Here is a 23,131-nt window from a genome sequence, read left to right as displayed (position 1 = left end):
TTAAATTAAGAAACAATTAAAAACAACTTGCTTCAAATTGCATGTCTGAAATACAGACTAGATCTTCAGTGGGTAGAAAGCTGCTTACAGTAAGAAGTTCCATTCCTTCAGGATGATACCTGAAATTCCACAAGACCATTGGAAAGGGACAAACCATAGAACATACTTATTTTGAACTTACAAATCAGGGTCCATGAACAGGTTTTAATGAATTTACCTTTGAAGACTGACAGGTAAAGGACAGAGGTCACTAGTTTGAAACCAATTAGGCTGCTGTTTACTTTAAGGGAACCCTTCACTTGCTGAACTATTTTTGCCCAGGACACCATTATAGATAAGTGTTTTGAGGTCTACCATCCAGGGAAAACACCCACAACCTTGGCTTCACTACTTGATAACACATTTTAGTCTTTCAAGTTTCTCCAAACATAATGCCATTTTAACAGGAAAGCATAAATCAGTGGAAACAGACATTAGGAATATAAGAGCATTTTAGGAACACAGGATTTCTTTAGTAATGTTTATGGTCAAATAAAAACCAACTAAGAAACGCTTAATGCTTACTGAAGTAAACAAGCATCTTGTTTTTAAGGTATTCCCGCACTAGCCAGCGGCTCCTAGACTCAAAATTACAAAAGTGTATTCTGCCCCTCCCTCTCTCTAACAGAGATATTTGTAGTTGGACTCTATCCTGAAGTATAAGTAGAGACCATTGTTAGTCTAGAAATTGTCCTGTGACAATGCTACGTTCCACTTATATTAACTGCTAAAGGTACGTATACAAAGGATAACAAGCTGAGAAGCAATACAGAAGAAATAAATACAAGCAGTTACACACATGCAATTGTACCTACCACTAGATTTATAAAACAAGAATTAAGAACATACGCTCAACCAAATCACATTAGTCTAATCTGGTGCTAAGGCAACTGCTGACACAGGTTTGACACGCATCCTGCAAGGAAGGAGCTACACCAAAGACACTGCTGCTCCAAAGCGCTGGTTACTCCTCTTGACAGCAGTCGCCACCTCCACTGCTCTGCCAATGAAAGAAGTCATGAGCCTTTCCTAATCCACTTACAGCAAACTCAGGCAGCTTAGTTTAAACCATTAACAAATTTGTGTATTAGTCTTGATTGAAGCAGATCTGAGAACAGAGGCAGGATAGCTCATGCCAAAGCATACTTGGTTCCTGGATTGCCTTGTTCTGCACCTGTAATTAGTTCATAAATAGGTCCGAATAAACAGTCTTATTCAGTTATACACTCTGCACGGCATCTGACTAGTATTGCGGCTGAAAAAGCAGGTATGGAGCCAAAGCTACTATGCTAGCTACTACGAACTGTACCAGTCAATTCTGTATAGATGATCATACCCAGTCCACAAAGCAACGTGTTAAAGCAGCCAAATCCCATATTCACATATGTTGTCCTGACTTTGAAAAAAGTTGATTTTTCTTCTCCGAGATCATTCTCATTAGCAGATCCCATTTTACATTCCTGAGTCTGTCTTTCATGCATCACAGTTAGAATCTACAAACAGATCAATTAAAGCATGTATTCAAATGCTTTCGCTCTTAAAAAAAAAAAAAAAAAAAATTTGTAAAGGCTTCAACCCTCAGCATTACTGGATAACAATCATGTTCAACTTCACAGATAATTCAATCCTCATTCTTTTTATTGCAGCATAAGCCTTCATTCCTGAAGGAGCATGTCTTAGACTTCCAAGAGTGGCTATCAGTATTATCACTCAGTTGATGAGTCTTCCATAACCTGATGTAATTAAAAACATGGCTTGGAAAACAAAGCTAGACTGTGAGCAAGGACTGAAGCAGATCCGTGTGTTTTAAGCTGCTACCCACTAAATACCTTTTTGCAACACCGCGTTTAGGAGCTCTTTCAGCTGCTTGTCTCAATGTATTTTGTATTTTTATGAATATATGTTTTATATACACGTATGCATACACTCGCACGTTCTAATCACAAATAGCAGGCATTGAAAAGCTGTGATGTACACGCTTGGGCAGCCACTAAGGCTAGAATATAAACTCCCAATAGCTGCTGTCCAGCTCAGATTTACTTGTAGCAGATCAAGATGCAAAAGCAAGCAACATGAAGCATAATTGGCCTTTCAAGTTAAACAATGCCTTTTCAAAGAAGCCACATGAAATGTAACGTTCAGAACTTTTGTTAGCGCCTGTAGCAATTCAGAATGAAGAACAACACTTTTCTAATGAAAACAGCAGTGGAGATGAAGATGCAAGTCTTTTAAGCTGTGACTTATCTACTCCCTGCTGCTAATCTGAACCAAGACCAAAATCATTCCAGTTCTGAGTATCAAAAATGTGACTGAAGGACCTTGACAATCCCCAGGCTCAAAGCTAAAAAGTGCAAAGGAACAATCTTCCCTAACAGTCCGCTGAATAAACGCAAAGTTTCTTACAAACACAAGTTAACGGTTTGTCACTTGCAACCAGAGTCGTATGCCTTCCAGGACAGGACACTGAAAGATCAATTCCACACACATGAACATTTTGGAAGATGAACCTCTACACTGCTTCAGCACATTCCCCTGTGCAGATAGGTATCTTCACCGTTAACAGTCTGAGTGACTGACTCAGCAATTCTCCTAAATGAATGCTTTCACCATGTATTTCACATATCACATAACAAAAGAATTATCATCCTGAGAAACTTGCAGCTGCCACCACGTCAGATGTTCACAGAAATTTCCTTCTTTGCCCGATTGTAAGGGAGAGATCTGCATCTTGTTACCTACTCCTAGGACACTACCAGCTCAAGAGGAAAAATCTTAGGGTATCTACCTAGATCAGATCAAAACCATCACCTAAAGTACTCTACCCTGTGGTGTTTCTTAACATCTCAAATACAGATTTCAACATAACCTGTCCCACTTCAAAGTGGGAATTCCTGACATCTTTCCCGGAATCTTTGTTCTCAAAGCACAGAAATTACAATCCTCTAGTGCCCAGTAAATAGCCTTTGAGGAACTCAGAGGAAACCCTGCAGCACTCAAGAGAACCTGATCTAAGCAAAACCTAAAAAGACCAGAAACAACATCAGAACAGGCTGATACCTGTTACCATCCTGCATTAGGACAGAACAACACTGAGCAGTTAGAACTGAAGAACCATCTCTTTCTGATATCATTTTTCTGCTAGTCAGATATCACCACTTCACACTGACGAAAAATCAGTCCTCAGACTTAGAGGAACCAATCCTACTGAATTTAATCCTGTCCTCCGTAAGACTTTTTAAAGCTCTCCATGAGCTATACCTTTCAGCATACCCTATCACATAGCTTATGCAAATACTCATAGTAGGGATTTTCACACTACTTGGATAATCTTGAGAAACGGAAAAGTGCTCCCTTTCCCCCCACCCCTTTCATCCCTATGTTTTGTCCGTTTTCAGGACTAAGTCATCTTCCAAAGTCTTCTTCCAAAGATTAACCAGAAGTTTTGAGAAAGATGGGAAGAGGCTAAGAAGGTCCCCAAAGTAAGATTAAAAACTGGTGCATATAGGGCAGAGAAATAGGTTTCTGAAGGAAAAAAAAAAAAATCTACAGCAGCTTAGGCTAATCTAAATAAGGACAACAACAGCTGTCCCTTTACTCAAAATCTTGTTCCCATCTCCTCCTCAGTAGTGGTACTGACCCTGATGGAATTAGGCACTGAGCTGATCTGACCAAAAACAGAGATTATGATTTGTCAACTGACAAAGAACTTGAATCCTTGAAAAAGTTCATTGTATGGAGACACAAACAGTAATAAGACTAAATTAATAGAATTTTGGATATCAACTACATACACTTGATAGAGATTATGTGATTAAGCCTAGACCTAAGGACGCTGTATTCCTGAGATCCAATTCAAAGAGCCTTCTAAACAATCTTCCTCCTAATTCCATCAGGTGAGTTCTGAGCTCAATGGCAGCTGCCAGATGATGTCCTTTAGGATATGCTGTCTAGATAACAAAATAAGTTATTGTCAGCTTTCATTTCCTTGCTAAAATGTTTTCTCCTATAAGAATTCCACTCTCACGATCTGAAGAACCTCATCTGAAACCTAGTTCTTAACAACTCCTTGAGAGTATAAAAATAGAGGTCTTTCTTCCAGAGTTCTTTACTTCAAGACTTATGCTAAAGGAACAATTCAGAGCCCTTATTGGACTTGCCATTTCATTTCAGAGTCAACGGAAGGAAGAAAAGTTTCTAAAATTTGACTCTTAGTAATAAGCAAAACATTCTACAGTACACTCTTCTCTTTTAGTTCTCTGCTAACAGACAGGAAGAAAACTGGAAGACACAGTAACAGTTCTTCATTTTAGAGAAATGTGGCTTATGCTACTACTGAAACGCATCTTCAGGCAAATAAGTACATAGCTACTGAATAAAACCTCAAAAACGCTTTGAAAGAGTTCTGCATAATCACATCCACGCCTGCTCAACTGCAAGACTTATGTAAGAGTTGTGATGGACACAAAGAAATTCAGAGCTACATATCAGAGATGTGGTTAGAAAAATGGGTATCTTAGCTTGCAACCTGTTCTAGAGAAGCATGCACATTTAGCACATTGAGTATTTAGAAAGGAGCCAAACTTAGCTCCTGATCCATGGTATTTGCTTTAAAAGTGCCACACATAAGCAGCCTACCCACAAGATGTGACAGTATAAAGGAGTTTGAGTGCCAATTACATTCTAGAAATATTAATGCTGAAGTTCAAATTAACTGAATGCTTACTTTGCTAAAAAGCAGTTTGGGAATTCCAACTACTTATTACAGTCTAAATAGAATCCAAACTGAGCACTAGCTGGAACATTTTCAGGAGTTCAACCAGAATTAATCTTGATTACTTTATCATTTTGATTTGGAAACTTTCAAAGAAAAAAAAATACCGGAGATCGTTACTTCCAAAAGTACATGCAACCCAAATGGACATTCTATAGAGGTGCCTGTGCAGTGCAGAAGCCATTTGCACAAGTCACACTCTTCATATCAACAACATATTGCAGCCTCTCCCTTGCTTCACGCTCCTGACCACGCATTCATGACTCTGTGCAGTCTCTGGTGTGCTACCCTGTAGGAAGGTACTTTATTTGGGGCTTTTCTTTCCCACATGGAACAATTTAACTGAAGAATGGCACTGCTCTGTAGACTGTGATAGGAAAAGCTACACATTCCTTTATCATTCTCTCATAATGAAGAATGGAGTGCTGCTCCTTCTAGTAATTCGCTTCCAGGATTTTCTGGACCTCTTTCTTCCCTACCCCTCATCACTACTGGAGAACCTTACTATACACTCATACATTTCTGCATCTCCATATATCTGCACTGTCTGCGTGTAATCACAATTATTGAAGCTATGAATCTTGGGGAATTTCAGTTTTTTAATCATTAACCCAGCTCCATAACTGCACCAAAGCACCAGAACTACTCTCTCCCTAGTGCAGCTTCTCAACTCACATGACAGACTTTAGGGACTAACATAAGCTGTGAGGGCACAAGTTGAGCCAGAGCTCCAGAAAACTTCAAGAAATGTATAGTCTTACCAGGCAGGAGAGGATCTTCAATACATAACATGGATGGTCTGTATCCATTGGTCATGACTTTCATGATTTCTTCTTTGGCAATATAGGCACCTCCATTTTTTATTCTAATACCAGTTTTCAAGTAATTAAAGTTCCTTCCATAGAGTTCAAAAAATTCTATGAGAAGCATCCCAAGGTTTTCATCAGCTCTTCTGGCATCAATTCTTGGATGCAGCTGTGACACAGAACAGTTGCTAATTATTAAAAGTGAACACTTGCCAGACCAACACTATGCAACAAAAATCTCATTAAAACAGCTGAGTACAGTTTCTTTACACAAGTTTGAACTAAGGGCATTAATACTTCACATACTGAAACGACTTCCATTTAACCAAGAGGGGGCAGCACTTCAGTAGCCTATGGAAGCCAAAGAATTCTTTTCCTATCTTCTCTCCTAACTTTTGGACTGTTAGTAAATTCCTCTTCCTAAGCCAAAAGCAGTGAGAAGTACTACATAATAAATTAAGGCCTAGTTAGTGAAAGAATAATAGCTGATTTTTCACAAAAATTCAATAGGTCTTAGTATTTTCAGAAGCTTGAGGGGAGTCAGGGAATCTGTTTACCTCAATCGAACTATGGTCTTTTTCTCAATCTCCCTACATTATATTAGGTATGTATAATAAACAGCTATATTCCAGTTACTCATTTTAACAGCACTGGGATATGTGGGTTTTTCCAATATCACAGGCACTGAGGCACAAATACTTTACTTGGTGATACTGATACAAAGCTTGATGTCACTTACAAAAAATGTATAGAAAGAAGTTATAATTCATTAACATGTTCATCAGTTATCCAAAACATCTGTCAGTTTTCCATATGTCAAAACTTAACCAATCCACATATAATTAAAAAACAATGGAGGTGTTTAATGAACACTCAGAAAGCAACTTTGACATTAAAACTCCACATCTAATCTCCACATCATTATCTCCACATCTAACTTCAGTAGGCTAGGAAACTACAGGCTGAGCCTGCATTCTGGCACTTAGGAGACACCAGTAGGAACATTCAGACATTGGAATAGGCTGCCTAGGAAGAAGGCATAATCTACACCATCGGGCCTGGTAGAGAAAGCAGTGCACCACCTCAAAGCTCTTCATGAGGCTCCTACTGATGCTGTTTCAATTTACACAGTCAACAGAAGTTCTTAGAGGTTTAAGAGGTAGTCTATAGCAGCTGCCAACAAGCACACATCCAGAGCCACAGCAATAAAGCTAGCTGTGCCTTGCTAGGAAAAAAAAAAAAAATCAAAAGGAAGGGCAAAACTACAGAAATCAAAATTTTTTAAAAGACTTCACAAACAAATAAGGAATCAACTTACCTGCAGGAAACTAATTGCCATTAAAATTAGGCTGTAAGAGCTAATTCCACCAGTAAAAACTTCATTCAAGTCCCTCTGAAGGAGGAACTGTTTTAACACTAAAATCAAATAGGGCAGCAAAGAATATTTCTGCAAAGCAAAATAAGTCTTATCAATGATAACATCAGCTTCCCAAAACAAGAGCTAAACAATCTTGACACAAAGATTTGGATTCTAATGCAAAAGTGCTATTCAGTAGTATGTTATATAATGTTTTCCTCAGGAAAACACAAAGCATGCATTTTTATTCTAGAAACTGAGAAGAGCAAACTTCAATCTTCACTTGATCAAGTAGTCTACACGTCAAATTCAATTTTTCCCCTCAAACAGGAGGATTTTTATATCCTCCCCTGGATGCCAGTGTCACTCATTGTAACTAAAGCTTTTCATCTGAACAGTACGCTCACCGCAGAGCGTAAAAGTAAACTTGATTTTAAGTACTCAGCAACAGAAAAATTGGTTTTTGACATTTTGTTTAGCAATAGAGTATTCATAATCCAACGTCACTTGAATTCAAGTGAGGAAACTTGAATTGCCTTTTTTTAAAAAAAGAAAGTTTACTATCTCACCACAGACCTAGATACAACTGTAGAAGTCCTTTCAACATACAGGTTTATCTACAAATAACCTACCAATCAAATATTAGAAAATTTATGTAAACATTCAATTTAAGTATTTCTAGTTTCTGATTTATAAAGACCAAGATTAAGGCCTTTTAAAAATCTTCATGTCGTTCTACCAACTAAGGCAACATTGAATAGATATACGAAGTTAAATAAAATATCCACGTAGAAAATAAATCAAAGTATCCATGTTTAACTAGTATTAATGAAAACAGTCTTCAGCAATGAGCTTTCAAAAAGCTTTAAGTTATACCAAAGACTCTTAGCTAAGCACCTAGTGCATCATTCCTAAATAACATGGCAGTAATTATATGGCTGATACCTTCATGTATTCCTTGATAAATCGAGCTGCCTTCACACCAGTTTCCACATTAAAACTGATGTCAACTTTCACTTCTGTCTCCTGGTCAGTAAGTTTTATTATAGGTACCTGAAAAGATTAAGACAAAGTTTTATGAATCCTCAGAATTGGAACACTGATGCCCCTCTCTACAGCTACTCACTTAAGACAGATACAATCAGTCCAAATGAATGCCACTGTCAAAACAAAAAAAAAGATGTTTTTAAGAAAGGATTTGACTGACAAATCAACTCTTGTGAGGTGATTACGGACATACACATGTATGATCATATTACTTACGAACACTCATGTACTCTCTCATAGCTGCTAGATACTTACCCTCATAGCTGCAATATCAGTGTTGTTTCATGTACTTAAGCAAATGACTTACTACTGCAAATTTTAAGGAGACATTCTACTCCCATAACCTGTGGAAAACTGTTCATCTAACCATTCAACATGCTAAACAGAAGATTAGCCTAGCAGAAAAAGTAAAAGCTGTCTGCCGATGATTTATCAAGTTGAACTGGCTCACTGCAGAGTACAGCAAAAGCCAGACTGGTTAAAAGCAAAGCAGGAATAGCAGCACTTCCTGTTCCAGCAGTAAGTCATTACAAAAATACTGAACATGCACAACCTCAAACCACTGCCTTCAAGGAACTATCCTGCAAAACAGTATTACAAACATGTTATCACTCGATTGTACCCTAAACTTCAGCTGATAAATTTATTTTACATTGAATCTCTTGAATTTATTCTTGATCTGAAATGGAAAGCTAAAGAGACGAGCAGAATGAAGTACAGCCTTATTTTACACCAACAGCAGAAGAAAAGAAGATAAGAAAGGCTAGTAAGATTGACACATCTGGTGCTATTCTCCTTCACTAACTGGCATCACTAATTCTGAAAATTCCACTCGCTTTCAGGTAAACCAGAGGCTACCAGAGCTATTATGTAGCGCTCCTCCAACAGAAGCAGTAAGAATCTACTAGAGCTAACATGGTAGTCTTATTTCAGAGACCACAGAAGATAGCAAGTGATGAATAAAAGTTTGGAAAATACTGCTGATCTCCTGGAGAAAGTAGTACTTGTTCAGTAAACTAAAACTTCCATACTTCAAGTTTCTAGCATATTCAATACTTGATCCATTAGGCTTACAAGAATGATGCAAAAAATGCTATACATCAGTTTCATAAATAAAGATCACTGACAGCATATTTTGGAAGAGAAAGCCAAACGTTAAGCTTGGAACGCTTCACCATGCCATCAGAAACAAGGAGATATGAATAATGGTTTCAAGCTAGACAACCCTAGTTACTGGCCTCTGACAAAACATAAGTCCTCTTAAAATTCAGTGAAAGAGCTGTTATATAATAAAATAGGTTAACTTTGTATAATGTATTTTTCTAATACTGACTTTCAAGAGACCTTCCAGCAAAGAGTGAATACAGTACACCCACACAGGGGCATTGTCCTCCACACCAAAAGATCTGTACGCTATCACTAAGTGCACACACGTTCTGCTAAGATCTCGTCCAGCCAAAACAAAACATTGCGCTTAAGACAACATGCTTAAGACAACACTAATTGCTTCACGCATGACCAGTTTTAATATTATTTATCATTTTCATATAAAGGAGTCCGAAAGCTTTTCTGTTCAATATTCCAAAGACTATTACTTACCGTAGCTTTATCCAGTACTTTAATGGAATACGGCTCAGCCACACTGTGTTTTCTTAGTGCTTGCTCCAGCAGTTGTAAAGGGGGGCGTTCCCATTTTCCAAAAACAACTAAGTCAATATCGCTAGAAAAAAGAACACAACATGAGGTGCACTAAGTCTAGGACACAATACTCCCATATAGAAAATGGTAAAACTAGTCTTCCACGTGTTGCAAGTCCCCAGGGATGATCACTTTGAAGCTTTTAACAATCTAGGTTTCTAATCAGCTTGCTTTAGCAATTAAGAAGAGATGGTCTTGTGGGCTTTAAGACCCAAAATAAGTATTCTAGCTTCTTCCTTCCAGTTCCCAGATGACCTCTTTGGGCTCCTCCCCTCCATCTTCCTTGCTCCTTCCCCTCTGATATCCACAGCCCCATCCTGTCCCACGTTCTTCTATGTAAGCAGCCCAAACAAGTTGATTAAGAATCGTTAACCACAGAAGTGAAATTCCCAGGTTTTCTTTTTTTATATGAAGTTTAATTCATGTCAAGACAACATAATCTTTAAAACACAGCCGCACAAGTTTCCCAGTAATTTTAAAACTGTCAGATTATCTATTGAACCATTAAGTGATAAAACACTGAATTAAATGAGACATTTTAATCTCCAAAAAAAAAAAAAAAAGGGGAAAAAATAGGTATTATGACCCCTTTGACTTTGCAGTTACTCTGTGGTAAGTGGCAAGATAGACTTTCAGGACTTCATATTATTTAACAAAATACATAATCCTTACACAGGAAATATTAAATGTGAATTTTACTGCATTTTGAAAGCAGAGAAAGAGCCAAAGACTGTCACCCCAGAACAGAGAAGAAAAGCTATTTCACCAAAGGGTCAAAAAGCACCAAATGCTAGTACATCAAATACTTATCCACAATTCAAGTTCAACAGCTCTTTCCTTGGACATGTGCGACATTAGGCAAAAATTTACTGGAAGCTTTGATACGTTTATGTATTCTGGTCTAAATTCCCCTCTGAGTTTTACCATCACTGTAAAAGAAGGCAGACTGATATATACGGAAGTGAATTATTACTTACCTAGTTGGGAGATAAAGCCCTGTACTAAAGCTGCCAAATATCTGGACCTGGAGAAAAGGAAAAAAGACAGAAAGAAAGAAAGCACCACTAAAATACCTTGCAATTATGAACGCTCACTTCATTTCACTTTCACAAGATTTGTTACAACTTTTCCGGATCTGTTAAAAACACAGCCCAATAAAAGCATATTACTGAAATTATTTTGCCAAACTATTAAGCCTGTACAAACGCACTTTCTCTTAAAGATGCAACTTCACAGGAAATAGTATTTTCCCAACAGGAAGTGACTGCAAGCAACAAAGCATAAACTTTTTGAACAAGTCTTTTTCACTATTTGTTTCCAGTTCTACAGCAGTAGAAGCTGTATCAGTTGCCTCCTCCTTTCCTTATAGGACAGCTTTATTTAAGTTGGAAGAGTTTAAGGGAAATAGTTTTCAGAATTGTTAGGTTTAACAAACACGTATTTTTTAATTCAGGTGAGTAATTGTAGCCAAATAATTATAGCACATTCTTTTAAGTGCCCAAATGAAGCAGTTCCTATTAAGGTTAGTAATCACAGTATGACAAGGACTGTTTAAAGATTCAAAATTCAGGAAGAATCAAATTAAATATCAGGCCTCTAAAACTTTTGGCCTACACCACCATGCGTGTATTCCATGCAATTTCCTAGACAAAAGCACAGTCAACGCAGGACTGCTGCCCCTGTCAATCTGCACACTTAACTCTACTTTGAGCAACAGCTCCAGTTCTAGAAAACAGTCATGAGGCAAAGACAGAAAGCGTAACGTGCAAAGGGTTGTGGTTCCTGTGGAGAATTAGTACCAGGGAAAAAGAGCAATTTAATGATCTAGACCACTCATTTTTCTAACAAAATCATCACTAGATTTGAGTTTAAACTTGAGCTTAAAACAATTCTTTTTTTTTTTTTTAAAGTGTTAAGTCAATTAGAAGCAGCAGTAATTTAACAGTACTTTGCAATCAAATATTATTTTTTCATGAAGTCTGCTGTTGAAATAGGAAAACTGATTCTGAGTAGATGCCTTGATATTCCCTTTACCTACACCCTATTGTCTTACACTTCAAAATATTCTTAATCCTAAAGTTCTTTTTCTACTTGTAACTAACGTTATTCTTTTATTGCAAAATCATGGTAAGTTTACCAAGGATGTACACAAAAGTTAATCCAACCCCTGTCTGCCAGTGTTTGGGCAATTACAGCATGAGGCTTAAAGAATTACAGTATAAAGCCAATAGCGGGAAGAGTCAGTCAATGATAACAGTTCATGAGCAAAACCAGAAAATACGTCAGTTGATGCAAGACTAACCCAATTGAAAGTGATACATCAAATATACATGACAAGCACTAGATTCAATTCAGAAGCTCAAAATTTGTTTCATATGAGGACATGTTTAGAGAGACAATCAAAGAAATCCCATACCCTATGAAAAATGACTACTCAAGAGTCATTAGTATTAAACATTAAAATTCAATCCTGGTTTACCTACACGTCTAAAAGTTTCGCTGAACTAAAACTTTAAGTACTGGAGAAGTTTGCAGTAGACAATAGTTAACCCTAGTGTACGCTACATTTTAAGCACACATTCTGAAAAGTCTGCAAGATCTCTGCCATTTTTATAGAGTAGAATTTGTTGTCTCTAATCAAACGTATTGCTTATCATCCTTTTGTATTTTTCATTCACATTTATGCATCATGTACTTCACGAGAGGTAAGACCCTGCTGTTTGAACACAGAGGTGAGTGATTTTCATGAATAGTTCATTAAAGAATCTCTGTAGTTCTCAACGACTTGCTTTCTGTAAGGCAGATCTAGGCTCATAAGTCCAACTAAATGCTTTATCTGTTAAAGTGGTATAATCAGAAAAATTAAATGGGCTTTTGGGCCAACAAGCCCAAAGTCTGATTCAGAAGCAGCAGCTTCCAAAGCTTCCAAATATCATTCTAATGAGGTGGTGGGGGAAGCTATTTGAAGGCTAGGATAGCAATTTTTAGAACAGTTTTTAAAATAGGATTTTCTTTTCACAAAGCTCATAGTTTATTTCCTTTAGAGATTCCAGGTAGAATGGTACATGACACAAGGTATATGAGTAGTGAGTAAAAGGAGGGTTTTTTTATATAGATTATAGGATGAGTGGCTCAGTATGCTTTCTAAAGTAATCTAAAGAGGAGTCTAAATCAAGAATATTACACTGAGGATGACATTGCAAACATTCTCCTCAGTAAAAACTGATACCAAAGCACTTGCCTAAATCGCACAGTTTTTGGGGTAGAGGGGTGGGGGGTTTTTTTGTTTTTGTTTTTTTTAAAAAGGCTGGCTACTGATTTTATGGAAGTAGCTTGCTTATTTCTTAAGTTTTAGGTTAGACAGATAACACACGAATGGTTTGTAGGTTCTTGTTTCTGGGGTTGAGTGCAATACCTAGGAAAGTGATGATACAATATGTATATTCCACACTTCACTGAAATTGTGGTAGGTGTTTGTGTGTGGAAAAACTTAAGCTTAAGAGACTTGCACAGTCCAGATCAGATCAGATTCACTGTGCTTCCAATCCAGAGGATGGAGATGTTTCTCAGTCTCAGTTACAGCACAATTTACAAGTTCGCTTCTTTGAAGTGACCAATGAAAAGGGCTACCCTGGGTCATTTCAGTGGCTATACCTGTTCCCTTGAGCTAGAAAATTGCAAGTGAGGATGAAGTAGATGAGTTTTACGTTTTCTCTGGGTTCGCACTGTGATCACTGCCCTCACTCTTGCCTATGGAAGGCTATGAAATCAAGATGGTGTGAAGTGTTTTTATACAAGTTAATGGCAGCCCTGGTGCCTGGTAACCACAAGGGTTTTGATAAAGATACAGTTTACATTAAGTTCCTTTCAGAGAGGTTTTGTTGTCTGAAGAAAACTTGCTCTTTGGGTAAGGATGAGTTTGAATACAAGTGGCTTGAAGAGAACTCTGGAGGTCAAGTCCAATTTCCCCACTCAAAGCTGGGCTAAATTCTCTGAATGTCAAATGGAGGGTGGGTATAAAAAAATTTTTTTTTTAGGTGTTCGGTATTTTTTTAATAAAAAATTGTATTTACAAACATACATGCAATCAGGACCCCATGTGAAAATGGAAATATAGCTAGTCAGTCACATTTGACTATTTAAAATGAAGTTATGCAGAGATAAAGTAAAAGCCTATTAAATTGGTTAAGAGAGCTACTTCCTAACACGCACATAAAGAACTACGTCCTCAGTTCTCCAAAAGAAAGTAAAACTGTCAGTACCCTTCATTAACTAGAAATCTAGGTTTTTAACTTCCTTCACTTTATTTAAAAATAAAGTGTCAATGCTGCAATAGCTCTGACGTTAACTCCACTATCTTAAGTGGAAGTGTTACCTGTTTATTTCCAAAAAACAAGAATAGGGAAGTGAATCAATTTCTAAAATTTATCAGAAAAGTAAATTAACATTTGCTTGAGTTACACTCACATCAGCCGTAGGCCAGAGATCTTTGATGACCATTTCTATTCTTTTCACCACTTCCCTTCTCATAGCTGCTTCTTCAGGACGAGGCGACATGAAGTCATAGAAGTCAATTATTTCTTCATGTAGCCTAAAGAAGAATGTAGCATCAGTTATAATGGCGATTTTGCTGTTTCGCTGAATTCCACCAAAAACAGGTTATAGGCTTTATTTAATGTCATCAGGGCTTAAGATTTTTTTCAAATGTTATTTCTGTGTCAGAACTTCAGTGTAAACTAGCAATCTAGACACACAGTACCTAATCAGTTTCCATCTCCTTGTCTAACTGCAAAAAACGTCAGCTGACACTGGCTGCAAACACTGGTGACATTTACAGATTCCTTCACTGTTGAACCAGTGAGGAAGGTTAAATTCAGCTTCTAATCCCTCAAGACCATTTTCTCAAAAAATAAAGCATAGAGTCTTGAAAACTCTGCAACGATCCAAACATGAAACAGCACTAACACAACGAAGAAGGTAAAGTAGGTTTATTCTACATGCACAGAAATAAGCACTCTTGCAAGAAGTTCCCGAAGACTTGGAAACAGGCTGTTGTCATTCATGAGTTTTTGCAGAGGACTACAGAACAGAGGCTCGAGCATTTGTTGACATGAAAACATCGTCATGAACCACATCTAGTTGCCTGCTTAACAGTTTGACAACCTTGGATTCCTTTGACAACTCAAACCCTTTATATGCTAATGATTCATACAGGAAGTTACCCTTCAACTGGACTTCTCAATTGAAAGTGTAAAATATATTACTACCAATACTACACGAAAAGTTCTCACATGGGATCTTTATATACTGTCTAAGTCCTTCCTTCTCTTTCCCACCTTTGATACAATAACATAGAACGCTCACCGTCCAATTCGGGGGGCAGACAAACGAAACGCTTACGATCACAAGGAAAAGCAGCAAGCCACACCAAGAAAAAACAAAGTAATTTCTACAACAGGACAGGGATGATTACTACTGCGATATATTGACCAAAACCATTCTTGATGCTGACATATTTCAAGATTGTAGTAAGATCTGAATACTATCAAAGAAACTCCACACAAGTCCAATCCTTATTGAACATATTCAGCCTTCCTAAATGAAAATGTTTGTATACATCCATAACAGTAATACAAAACCAGTTTAGAGTTGCATTTTCCCTTAGACTGTTTTGCAACGCAATTTTACTAGAGTATGTCTGCACTGTTAGACACCCTTCATATTCAAAAGGTACTGCCCAAGTAATTTTGATCAGGGTTCATTTCTGCACAGACTTTAGGCAAAGCATGGATACACAACTTCTGAAGAGCATACCGCTTTAAAATTACTGTTTGCCCTTCCTCTTATCTTGAGCTGGGTCTGGATTCACATTGAACACAATTACCCAGCAGGCTTACTGACCGAATCTCTTAATTTCTTGACAATTGTACTAGAAGATTTCAAAATTTCAAAGCAAGACTGAAGGTATAAATCAGCATGCTCCTATTTTTTGTTCGTTTCTAGAAAGGCTAACCTCTCCTTCCTCCAAGATCACCCAAATGCAATGAAGAAAAATATCTCAACACACATAACAGCTGGGTAGGGCCCAAATCAAGCCTTCCTCAAACTCTCCTGTTTATAAGAGGCAGCAGCAGCCGTCAGTTGGGGGTGAAATCAAGAACAGAAAAAGCAGCTGCCCAGCTCCCTTATAGCACATCTGTCTAAGGCTCCAGTAATTCCGACATACTTTTGAGGTGAATTTCAGCCAGGGTTTTCAGTAGCTCAAAAGGACTTCCACTGATTTTTTCAGGTCGTTAAGGCCACTTATGCTTTTGTCATTCACAACATTGTTACAATTTTAGTACACATTAAAGTGCTTTATTTTAAGCTGCTGCCTATTAATGGCTTTATTCGATGCTTTTTTGTGGAAAAGGTAATTGAAAAATTGACAGTTCATCTGAAACATTAGCAATTTTCAGACCCTTAATTCATATCCACTGCTCCATATCCACTAGCTCCTTTCCAAGTAAACAATCTGCTTTTCTCTCCTCAGACAAAAGCAGGTCCAAAGTTTTATCGCTGCTGACTTTTTCAGCTTGTTTTCAGTTGTTTTAAGACATGGTGACCAGAAAAGCACACAGTCAACACGTAATTGTACCAATAAGCCCATGACACACACCTGTTCTCATTTTATTATCCATTCCTTTGCCAAGATACCTACTGATTGCTATTTGAGGAACTCTGAGCATGAAACTGCTCTTTAAAAGAAACCTGTACGGAGGAGCTTCAAGGTCTTTTCTTAACAATAACCCACGTAAAGCCCATCCACTGGGTCTATACAATCTGTAGGTGGTGTTTCCCCCCCCACTCCCGATTCAGCTTGTCATATTTACTAGCACTTAATTTTATCTGCAATTTTATCACTTATGAATAATGAACTCCCACTGCAAATTTCTGCAGTCAGCTCTAATTTTTTTTTTTTAAACCATCTTAGTGTTTTATCCTTTCTTCGCTCATTTCTTCCCTCCAGGTATTTATGAATATACCGAGCAACAGAAACACCTGAGTAATTCCACTGGTAGCCTCCTTTATTCTAGTAGTAAATAATTTATTCTTTCATTTGGCAGTTAATCCCATAGTACCAGCAAACACGTGACAGTTCAGTCTTTAAGTTTTCAACAAAACCATAGAAACATTCTACCAAGAAATTCAGTTCTGTATTAAACTGACCACATGAATATGGATGATTAACAAACCCTGCAAGGAACTGAGATCAACTACCTTTTATAAAAGGTTGCAATGGTTCCTTCTATTACATTTACTCATGCAACTTCATTTTGTTATAGTAGGAACTAGATCTGACCAGTACAGGAGATCCACACATTCCCGAGAACTGTGTTTATGGTATGCATCCCATACTGGGAAAGAAGAGAATAAAAGTGGTCTCAGTTCCCCTATACACTGCAGCCTCCGCCCCATACACAGTGTACTCTTTCAAGAGCAGCCCCTAGCAAAGCAGCAAGGTCAAAAAAAATTGCCAGCACACACACGCACGCTTCAGTGCGCACATACCTGAACCTCTGTTCAGCAGATTTATGCTATGGCAGTTTTTAATGACACCATGAAAGACTCAAAGAATATTACCCAGCACCAACCTATATTTCCTTCCCCAAATTACTTCTCAAGAATGAGCTCTTCGTTTTCTTGCCCTGGGAAGGCAGCACTTCACATATGCTTGGATTTGCATGAGACAACAGCACAAGAGCTAAAAAGTCAAAATTCATTTAAAGTTCAAACTATACACTGCGATTTCACGGTTAAATTCCTCTAGAACTGTTTGGCTATACGATCAGACATAGCTATACAACAGTTAACATTCCACCAGTAGATTTAAACACTTCTTACTGATATTTAAAATAACAGCTCCCAAGAGTCAAAGAAAACTCTGATCTTTGCCAGAGAAGTTCAAGTTCCCACCAATGCAATTAGTTGGTCTGACCTCTCCTAGGTATCGTTTTACATTTCTAATCTCATAAGTCTTAGCGTCTCTAGAAGCTTCTTGCTTTTGAACTGTAATGTTTTCCGTTTTAAATGCCTTCAATAAACTAGTTCTCAGACCCTTTGACTTGACTTACAGATTTATATTTCATTTGCTTAATGCTCCTTTCTCTTTTCCTCAATTCAACAGCTTCTGCTTTTCAGAGAACACCATCTTCCACGTCTAAGTCCTTCTACTATCAACAGTACTTTAGAGTCAGCGCATGACAACACTTGACCATTTTAATACAATCTTTTCAAGCGTTGCTTCCATTTGGCTGTTCCTTTAGAAGAAGTCTCTCAAATATAAGATGCTTTTTTTTAGAATTAATGAATGTAGTTGATATTCATCAAGTCCTCTTTGCTCAAGCAATATTACTGGAGTATAGTCATTAAAAAGTAGTTCTGATGTTTGTACCTAGAACTAGATGCCATATGCTGCTCAGAACTAATTCTCTTCTAGCTGCAGGAGTCATCTGGTGCCTAAAAAATTTAAACCACAACATGATATTCACCCAGCCAATACAGGGTCACTTTTCTGTAGAATCTTTTGCCCATATAGCCTCTCTGATCTCCATAAGCACTTGTGGCTTCCTAATATAATACCGTCACAGTCCTGAATTAAGTCAGGAACACAACTCAATTCACAAGTTACAAGTTAACATCTTGACTTTTTTTGAAGCTACAGAGCTTCCTTTAACTTATAGCATCAAATTTTTGATCTCTTTCCAGACTCTTAAACATTTTAGGTTCCAACACCAGCCCACCACCTAGTTACCTTCCATTATGCTAAGATTCCCATTATGTTACTGTCCAAACAAAGCTGACCATTGCAACTGACTTAAAAGAGGAAAAAAAGGGGGGGGGGGGCAGTTTCACTGCATTTATACAAGCACTGTAAATGAAACTTGTTAGTGAAATGTACCTCTATCGTTAAAACAAGATGAAAAAAAAAGATTAGAACACAGAGATGCAGAAGATTCTTACTACCTTGTTTAGTTTGCTAATCTCAACAGCCTTGAGGAGCCGACAATTGGCTAAGATCGCTACCATTAAGCGCAACAGAAAACTGCTGCCTACAGGCTGAACTGTGTAACAGGACAGATATCTTTTGTTTACCAAGACTCAATCCCCTTCAAGGTCTTGGGAAAGGCAGAGATGCATGACCAGTCTTAGGTTAAAATAAGACTAAGGAAACACATCCTCAGACTTTTGTAACGTTTTTTCTTAAAATTAGGTTTCTAAGAAAGGAGATCACTTATCCTTACCGGTTTTATCATTTACTATATCTGCAAGTATTATTACATATATTACACTGATTTGTTACATCGAGGGCTCCCTTCAACGCAGTGACAAAAAATTCTCAAACAGCACCAAACTGGAAGATGAACGAAATAAGCGGCAGAGATTCTGTTCCCTCAAATAAGTGTCCTATTTCTTTTCAGCATCGCGCCTGCACTGCTGGGCACACAAATTACTCTAAAGAAACAGACAGAAACAGGACTGCACCATTTACTACAACCATGGAATCACTGACACTAAAAACTATACTTGCTATACCAGGTTAAGAATCTTTTTCTAACTGAAAAGTCTAACAAGCCAGCCCAGAATCCTTCTAACAGGAAAGAATATATGCTACAGTTTCAGCGTATTTGGTGTAACGCTGCAGGGTTATGAAAGGGATGGAAAGAGCTGGGAAGGCAGAGGCAGCATTTCAACAGCTATGCTAAATTAAAGGTTACAAACAACAAGGTAAGTACATAACTTTCAATAAGTATGAACTTTGAAACAAGCCTGAAGACTTAGTCATTTCAAATTTAAATAGCAAAAGTCTCAGCAGCCAATGCATGTATTCCAGAAATCCGTTGAAACGTCCCGCCTCCACCCTAGCTGCAACTACTGCAAAGCACAATTATATCATCATGGAATTGCAAGTGAAGCCTTAGTACGCAACCACCATCACCATAATACAAAAAAAAAAAATGTTTGTAATGTTTAGAATGCATTCAACAGTTATAATGATCGATGTTACAGCCTAAAAAATCAGGAAAAGGAGTTTAGTGAGGTATATATGAACACAGCTGAAACAATAGCATATTCTGAGTATATGCTATACAATAGTATACTCTGCAGACTTTTTCCAGTATGGTCTGAGATCAAGACAGCTCCAAAAGTAACAAAGATAAAACTATGACCCAGAAGAAATGGGCTTTCAATTCTTTTTTTGTATACCAACTCTCCTCACTAACAGTAACACGCAGCTAATGATACTCTATGTTCTGTGCGGTGTTCTAGACTTGCCAATGAGAGAAACTATGAAGATATAATACTGTATCAATTACCTAATACAATATCAAGTACTATACTTCTGCAAACTACTCTTTCATGTTAATACATAATTCAGACATTGATTAAAGATTTGCAGACTCAAAGATTTGCAGCAGAAAAAGTCTCAACTGTACAGAACCTATGAATCACAGCTATGAAGAAATGTTTTACAGGTAGGTACCCGAAATACCACTCTCAATAAGAATCAAATTCACTTTGCCAGTTAGCTACTAAGGGGAAGATGGAATAAAAAATTACTTTTATTCTCATCCACAGAACAGAGACATTAACTGATAAAATGTATTGATTGTACCTTTTCCACAAGGGATCTTACTTCTTTTGTTTCTTCTCTAAGCTTTCTCCTTGCCCCAAACCTCTCGTAGCCACAGCCAGACAAAGTTCTAGGTAGGGTTTCCTGTCAGTTAAAATTTATCTCCCAGGAGCACTTGACAGTTCAAGTAGTCAAGCAATAAAACTCCCTGTACTGATTTAAGCCACAAGTTTTTCAGATATATTTAAGTATCAGAATTTGTTTGTACTTTGGAAGGGAAAAAGGATCAGAAAAAAATTTTATGAAAGGATATCAATCCAATTAAACTCAGCCACTTAGCTTCTGAATATGATAGGATGTATTTGAAAAAGTTCCATTATAAAAATCTAAAAATGAAACTGACATATTAGTATTATTTCCAAGTTAATACATGACAGAAGGATCTACTGTGTAAGCTCCTGAACAGCTGTACACTACACCTGACCTACGCTGCTGACTTCACCACAGCACCAAATAAATATTACTTTATTTTGTTGCATCTGTGAAGGAACCTACCATACACAAAACTTCAGATTTGAATCAGCAAGTCTACTAAGCCATTAAACAGAATTACTAAATACTGACATTCCAGTCTTAATACTACACTCTTCCAGCTGCCCAAAGATAGCAAGTGACTAACATTCAGTTCAAAAAAGCTGCAAGGGCAGAAACACATTAGCAGTGAGAGATTGATTATCCTCACACAGATCATGTAAGCATCACATCGGGTTAACCACTGAAACTTTAAGAGAAGGAACTCTCAACTTAGCCTCGAGCAGCATCCAAAGTCTTGTTCAGAATGCATCTGCCAAAGAACCACTAACAGCAAGTCCTGCACCTTCAGAGGCAGTATCTCTCTGGCATGGCAACAACAGCTAGAAAAGCTCTTTGGGATTTAAGTATTGCTGTAGGCCTCTACATAAAAGAGAAAGCTCCTTAAATTACGGCCCTCAAAGAAAAGAATAAGGAGTTTGAGAGACTATTAAAGAAAACACATTCATTGTTCAGAAAACGTGCATCACTAATCAGATTTGGGGGGTGAGGGGAGACTTGTGCCAAGGTAACTGAAGTTATCAGAAGGCATCTTCAAAAACTTGAAGTCATGCACAAAGCAGGAAAAGAGAAGACTGGGAGATTAAGGATATCAGAAAGGATTATGAAGGACAACTTAATGAGCTACACACCTGTGCCTGAGAAAGGATAAATTACCTCAGGAGCATAAAATTAGCTCAAAGGTAAGTGACCACAATGTCAGACAAGCATATTTCCCTCACTCCCATTTTCTCAGAGAAGTTTCCCTGATCCCTACTTTACAGGGCGAACTGGTCCCAAACTGACTTTTCTAGTAGAAGAATATTCAGAGTAAAATAGGGGTCATCTACTCCTGGTACTTCGGTATTCACTCAAAAGCAGCACTCTAGTGCACTGGTATATGAGGAATATTAAGCAGTAATCTTTATTTTTTAAATTTAAAATCAATAATCTTGACCGTAATAGCCAACCTAGTCAAAGCTAGAATCAGTGCAACACATGAATAGGTATGGATACCAAAATGTCAACACAGCTACTGTAAATGAAAGTAGCGTCTTAAAGAAAAAGATTATTTGCAAGAATCATTGAACCACAAAGGAAGTCCTGTTAGAATCTACCTGGATTTCCAAAAGCCATTTAACATCATCTTACACATATCCTTACAAAGACTTTCAAAGAAATTCAGGTGATATGGGATAAAAGGGAAGACCTTCATGCAGAGAAATAATTGCTTTAAACGGGAAACAAAAGACAGGAATTATCAGTTTTCATATTAAACAAGGGGCACCAGTAGAGTCCCAATGAGCCCCATGCTGTTCAGCATCCTCATAAATGATCTGGAAAGGGGACAAACAGTAGAGTAGAGAAATCTGTTGAGGCTGCCACTTAAAGACAGACTACACAATGAAGGAGTAGGCAGAATTTGAGGTATGATAAACGTAAAGCAAGGCACACAGGAGAGGAACATGAGGAGATGCAATGATGGGCTCTGCACTGAATCTCAACTCCAAGAATCAAGGTGCTGAGCAGACATTTTTAGAGAATTCTTACTTCAATATTCAGTACTCAAAAAAAGAATAGGCTGAAGGGTTAGTCACTGGGAAATACAAAACAATACAGAAAATACCAAGATGCAGGAATACCGCGATGCTGTCACACACAGGTCTGGTTCACCTCAGTTTCAAAGATACAATAGAACTGTGAAATATATAGAGAAGATGAACATCCAAAGGCATGGAACAACTTCCATACACGAAATAACTAAATAGATTAGAAGCCCTTCAGCCAGGAAAGTGGACAACTGTCGGGTGCAATAGGGAACGGAAAAGTTGTATCATGTCAAACAGATATAAAGAGTGGGCACAGACTCATTAACGTATAGATCTGTGGCTGGCACTAAGTACAACTCTGAAGTGACAAACCTGAGACAAAAAAGATTTACTTCTTTATATAATGCATAATTTAACTGAAGAGCACCTTGCATCAGAATACTGTTGATGGCAGAAGTTCATACAGGCTCAAGAAAAGATAGGACACATTCATATATAAATTCCAAAAAAAAAAAAAAACCTATTAATAAGGCACTGCCTCTGCCTCAGGTAGGCCTCGAGCCATAGATCACTGAAATCTGAGACACTATTCCAGGAAATACCACCTCAGGTTCATGTTGATATGTTCCTCTCAAAACATTTGGCATTGGCCTCTTCTGGACTCACTCAGTACAGCTG

General features: G+C 37.7%; 1 protein-coding gene across 11 annotated transcripts in view; it reads right to left on the bottom strand.

Annotated features, from left to right (window-relative positions):
- The window catches only part of TENT4A (terminal nucleotidyltransferase 4A), an 80,895-nt gene that overhangs the window by 47,630 nt on the left and 10,134 nt on the right, over nt 1-23,131 (bottom strand). For all 11 annotated transcript variants that reach the window (XM_068931362.1, XM_009665145.2, XM_068931358.1 and 8 more), the window contains exons 2-7: nt 14,186-14,309; nt 10,696-10,742; nt 9,620-9,740; nt 7,919-8,026; nt 6,935-7,063; nt 5,572-5,785 (exon numbers count right to left, since the gene is read on the bottom strand). In XM_068931362.1, the coding sequence (XP_068787463.1) occupies nt 5,572-5,785; nt 6,935-7,063; nt 7,919-8,026; nt 9,620-9,740; nt 10,696-10,742; nt 14,186-14,309 (743 nt within the window). The remainder of the gene's footprint in view (nt 1-5,571; nt 5,786-6,934; nt 7,064-7,918; nt 8,027-9,619; nt 9,741-10,695; nt 10,743-14,185; nt 14,310-23,131) is intronic.

The sequence above is a fragment of the Struthio camelus genome, chromosome 2 (genome assembly GCF_040807025.1).
Source record: "Struthio camelus isolate bStrCam1 chromosome 2, bStrCam1.hap1, whole genome shotgun sequence".
NCBI lineage: Eukaryota > Metazoa > Chordata > Aves > Struthioniformes > Struthionidae > Struthio > Struthio camelus.
The sequence above is the reverse complement of the archived record's forward strand: the minus strand, read 5'-3'. Positions and strand labels throughout refer to the sequence as shown.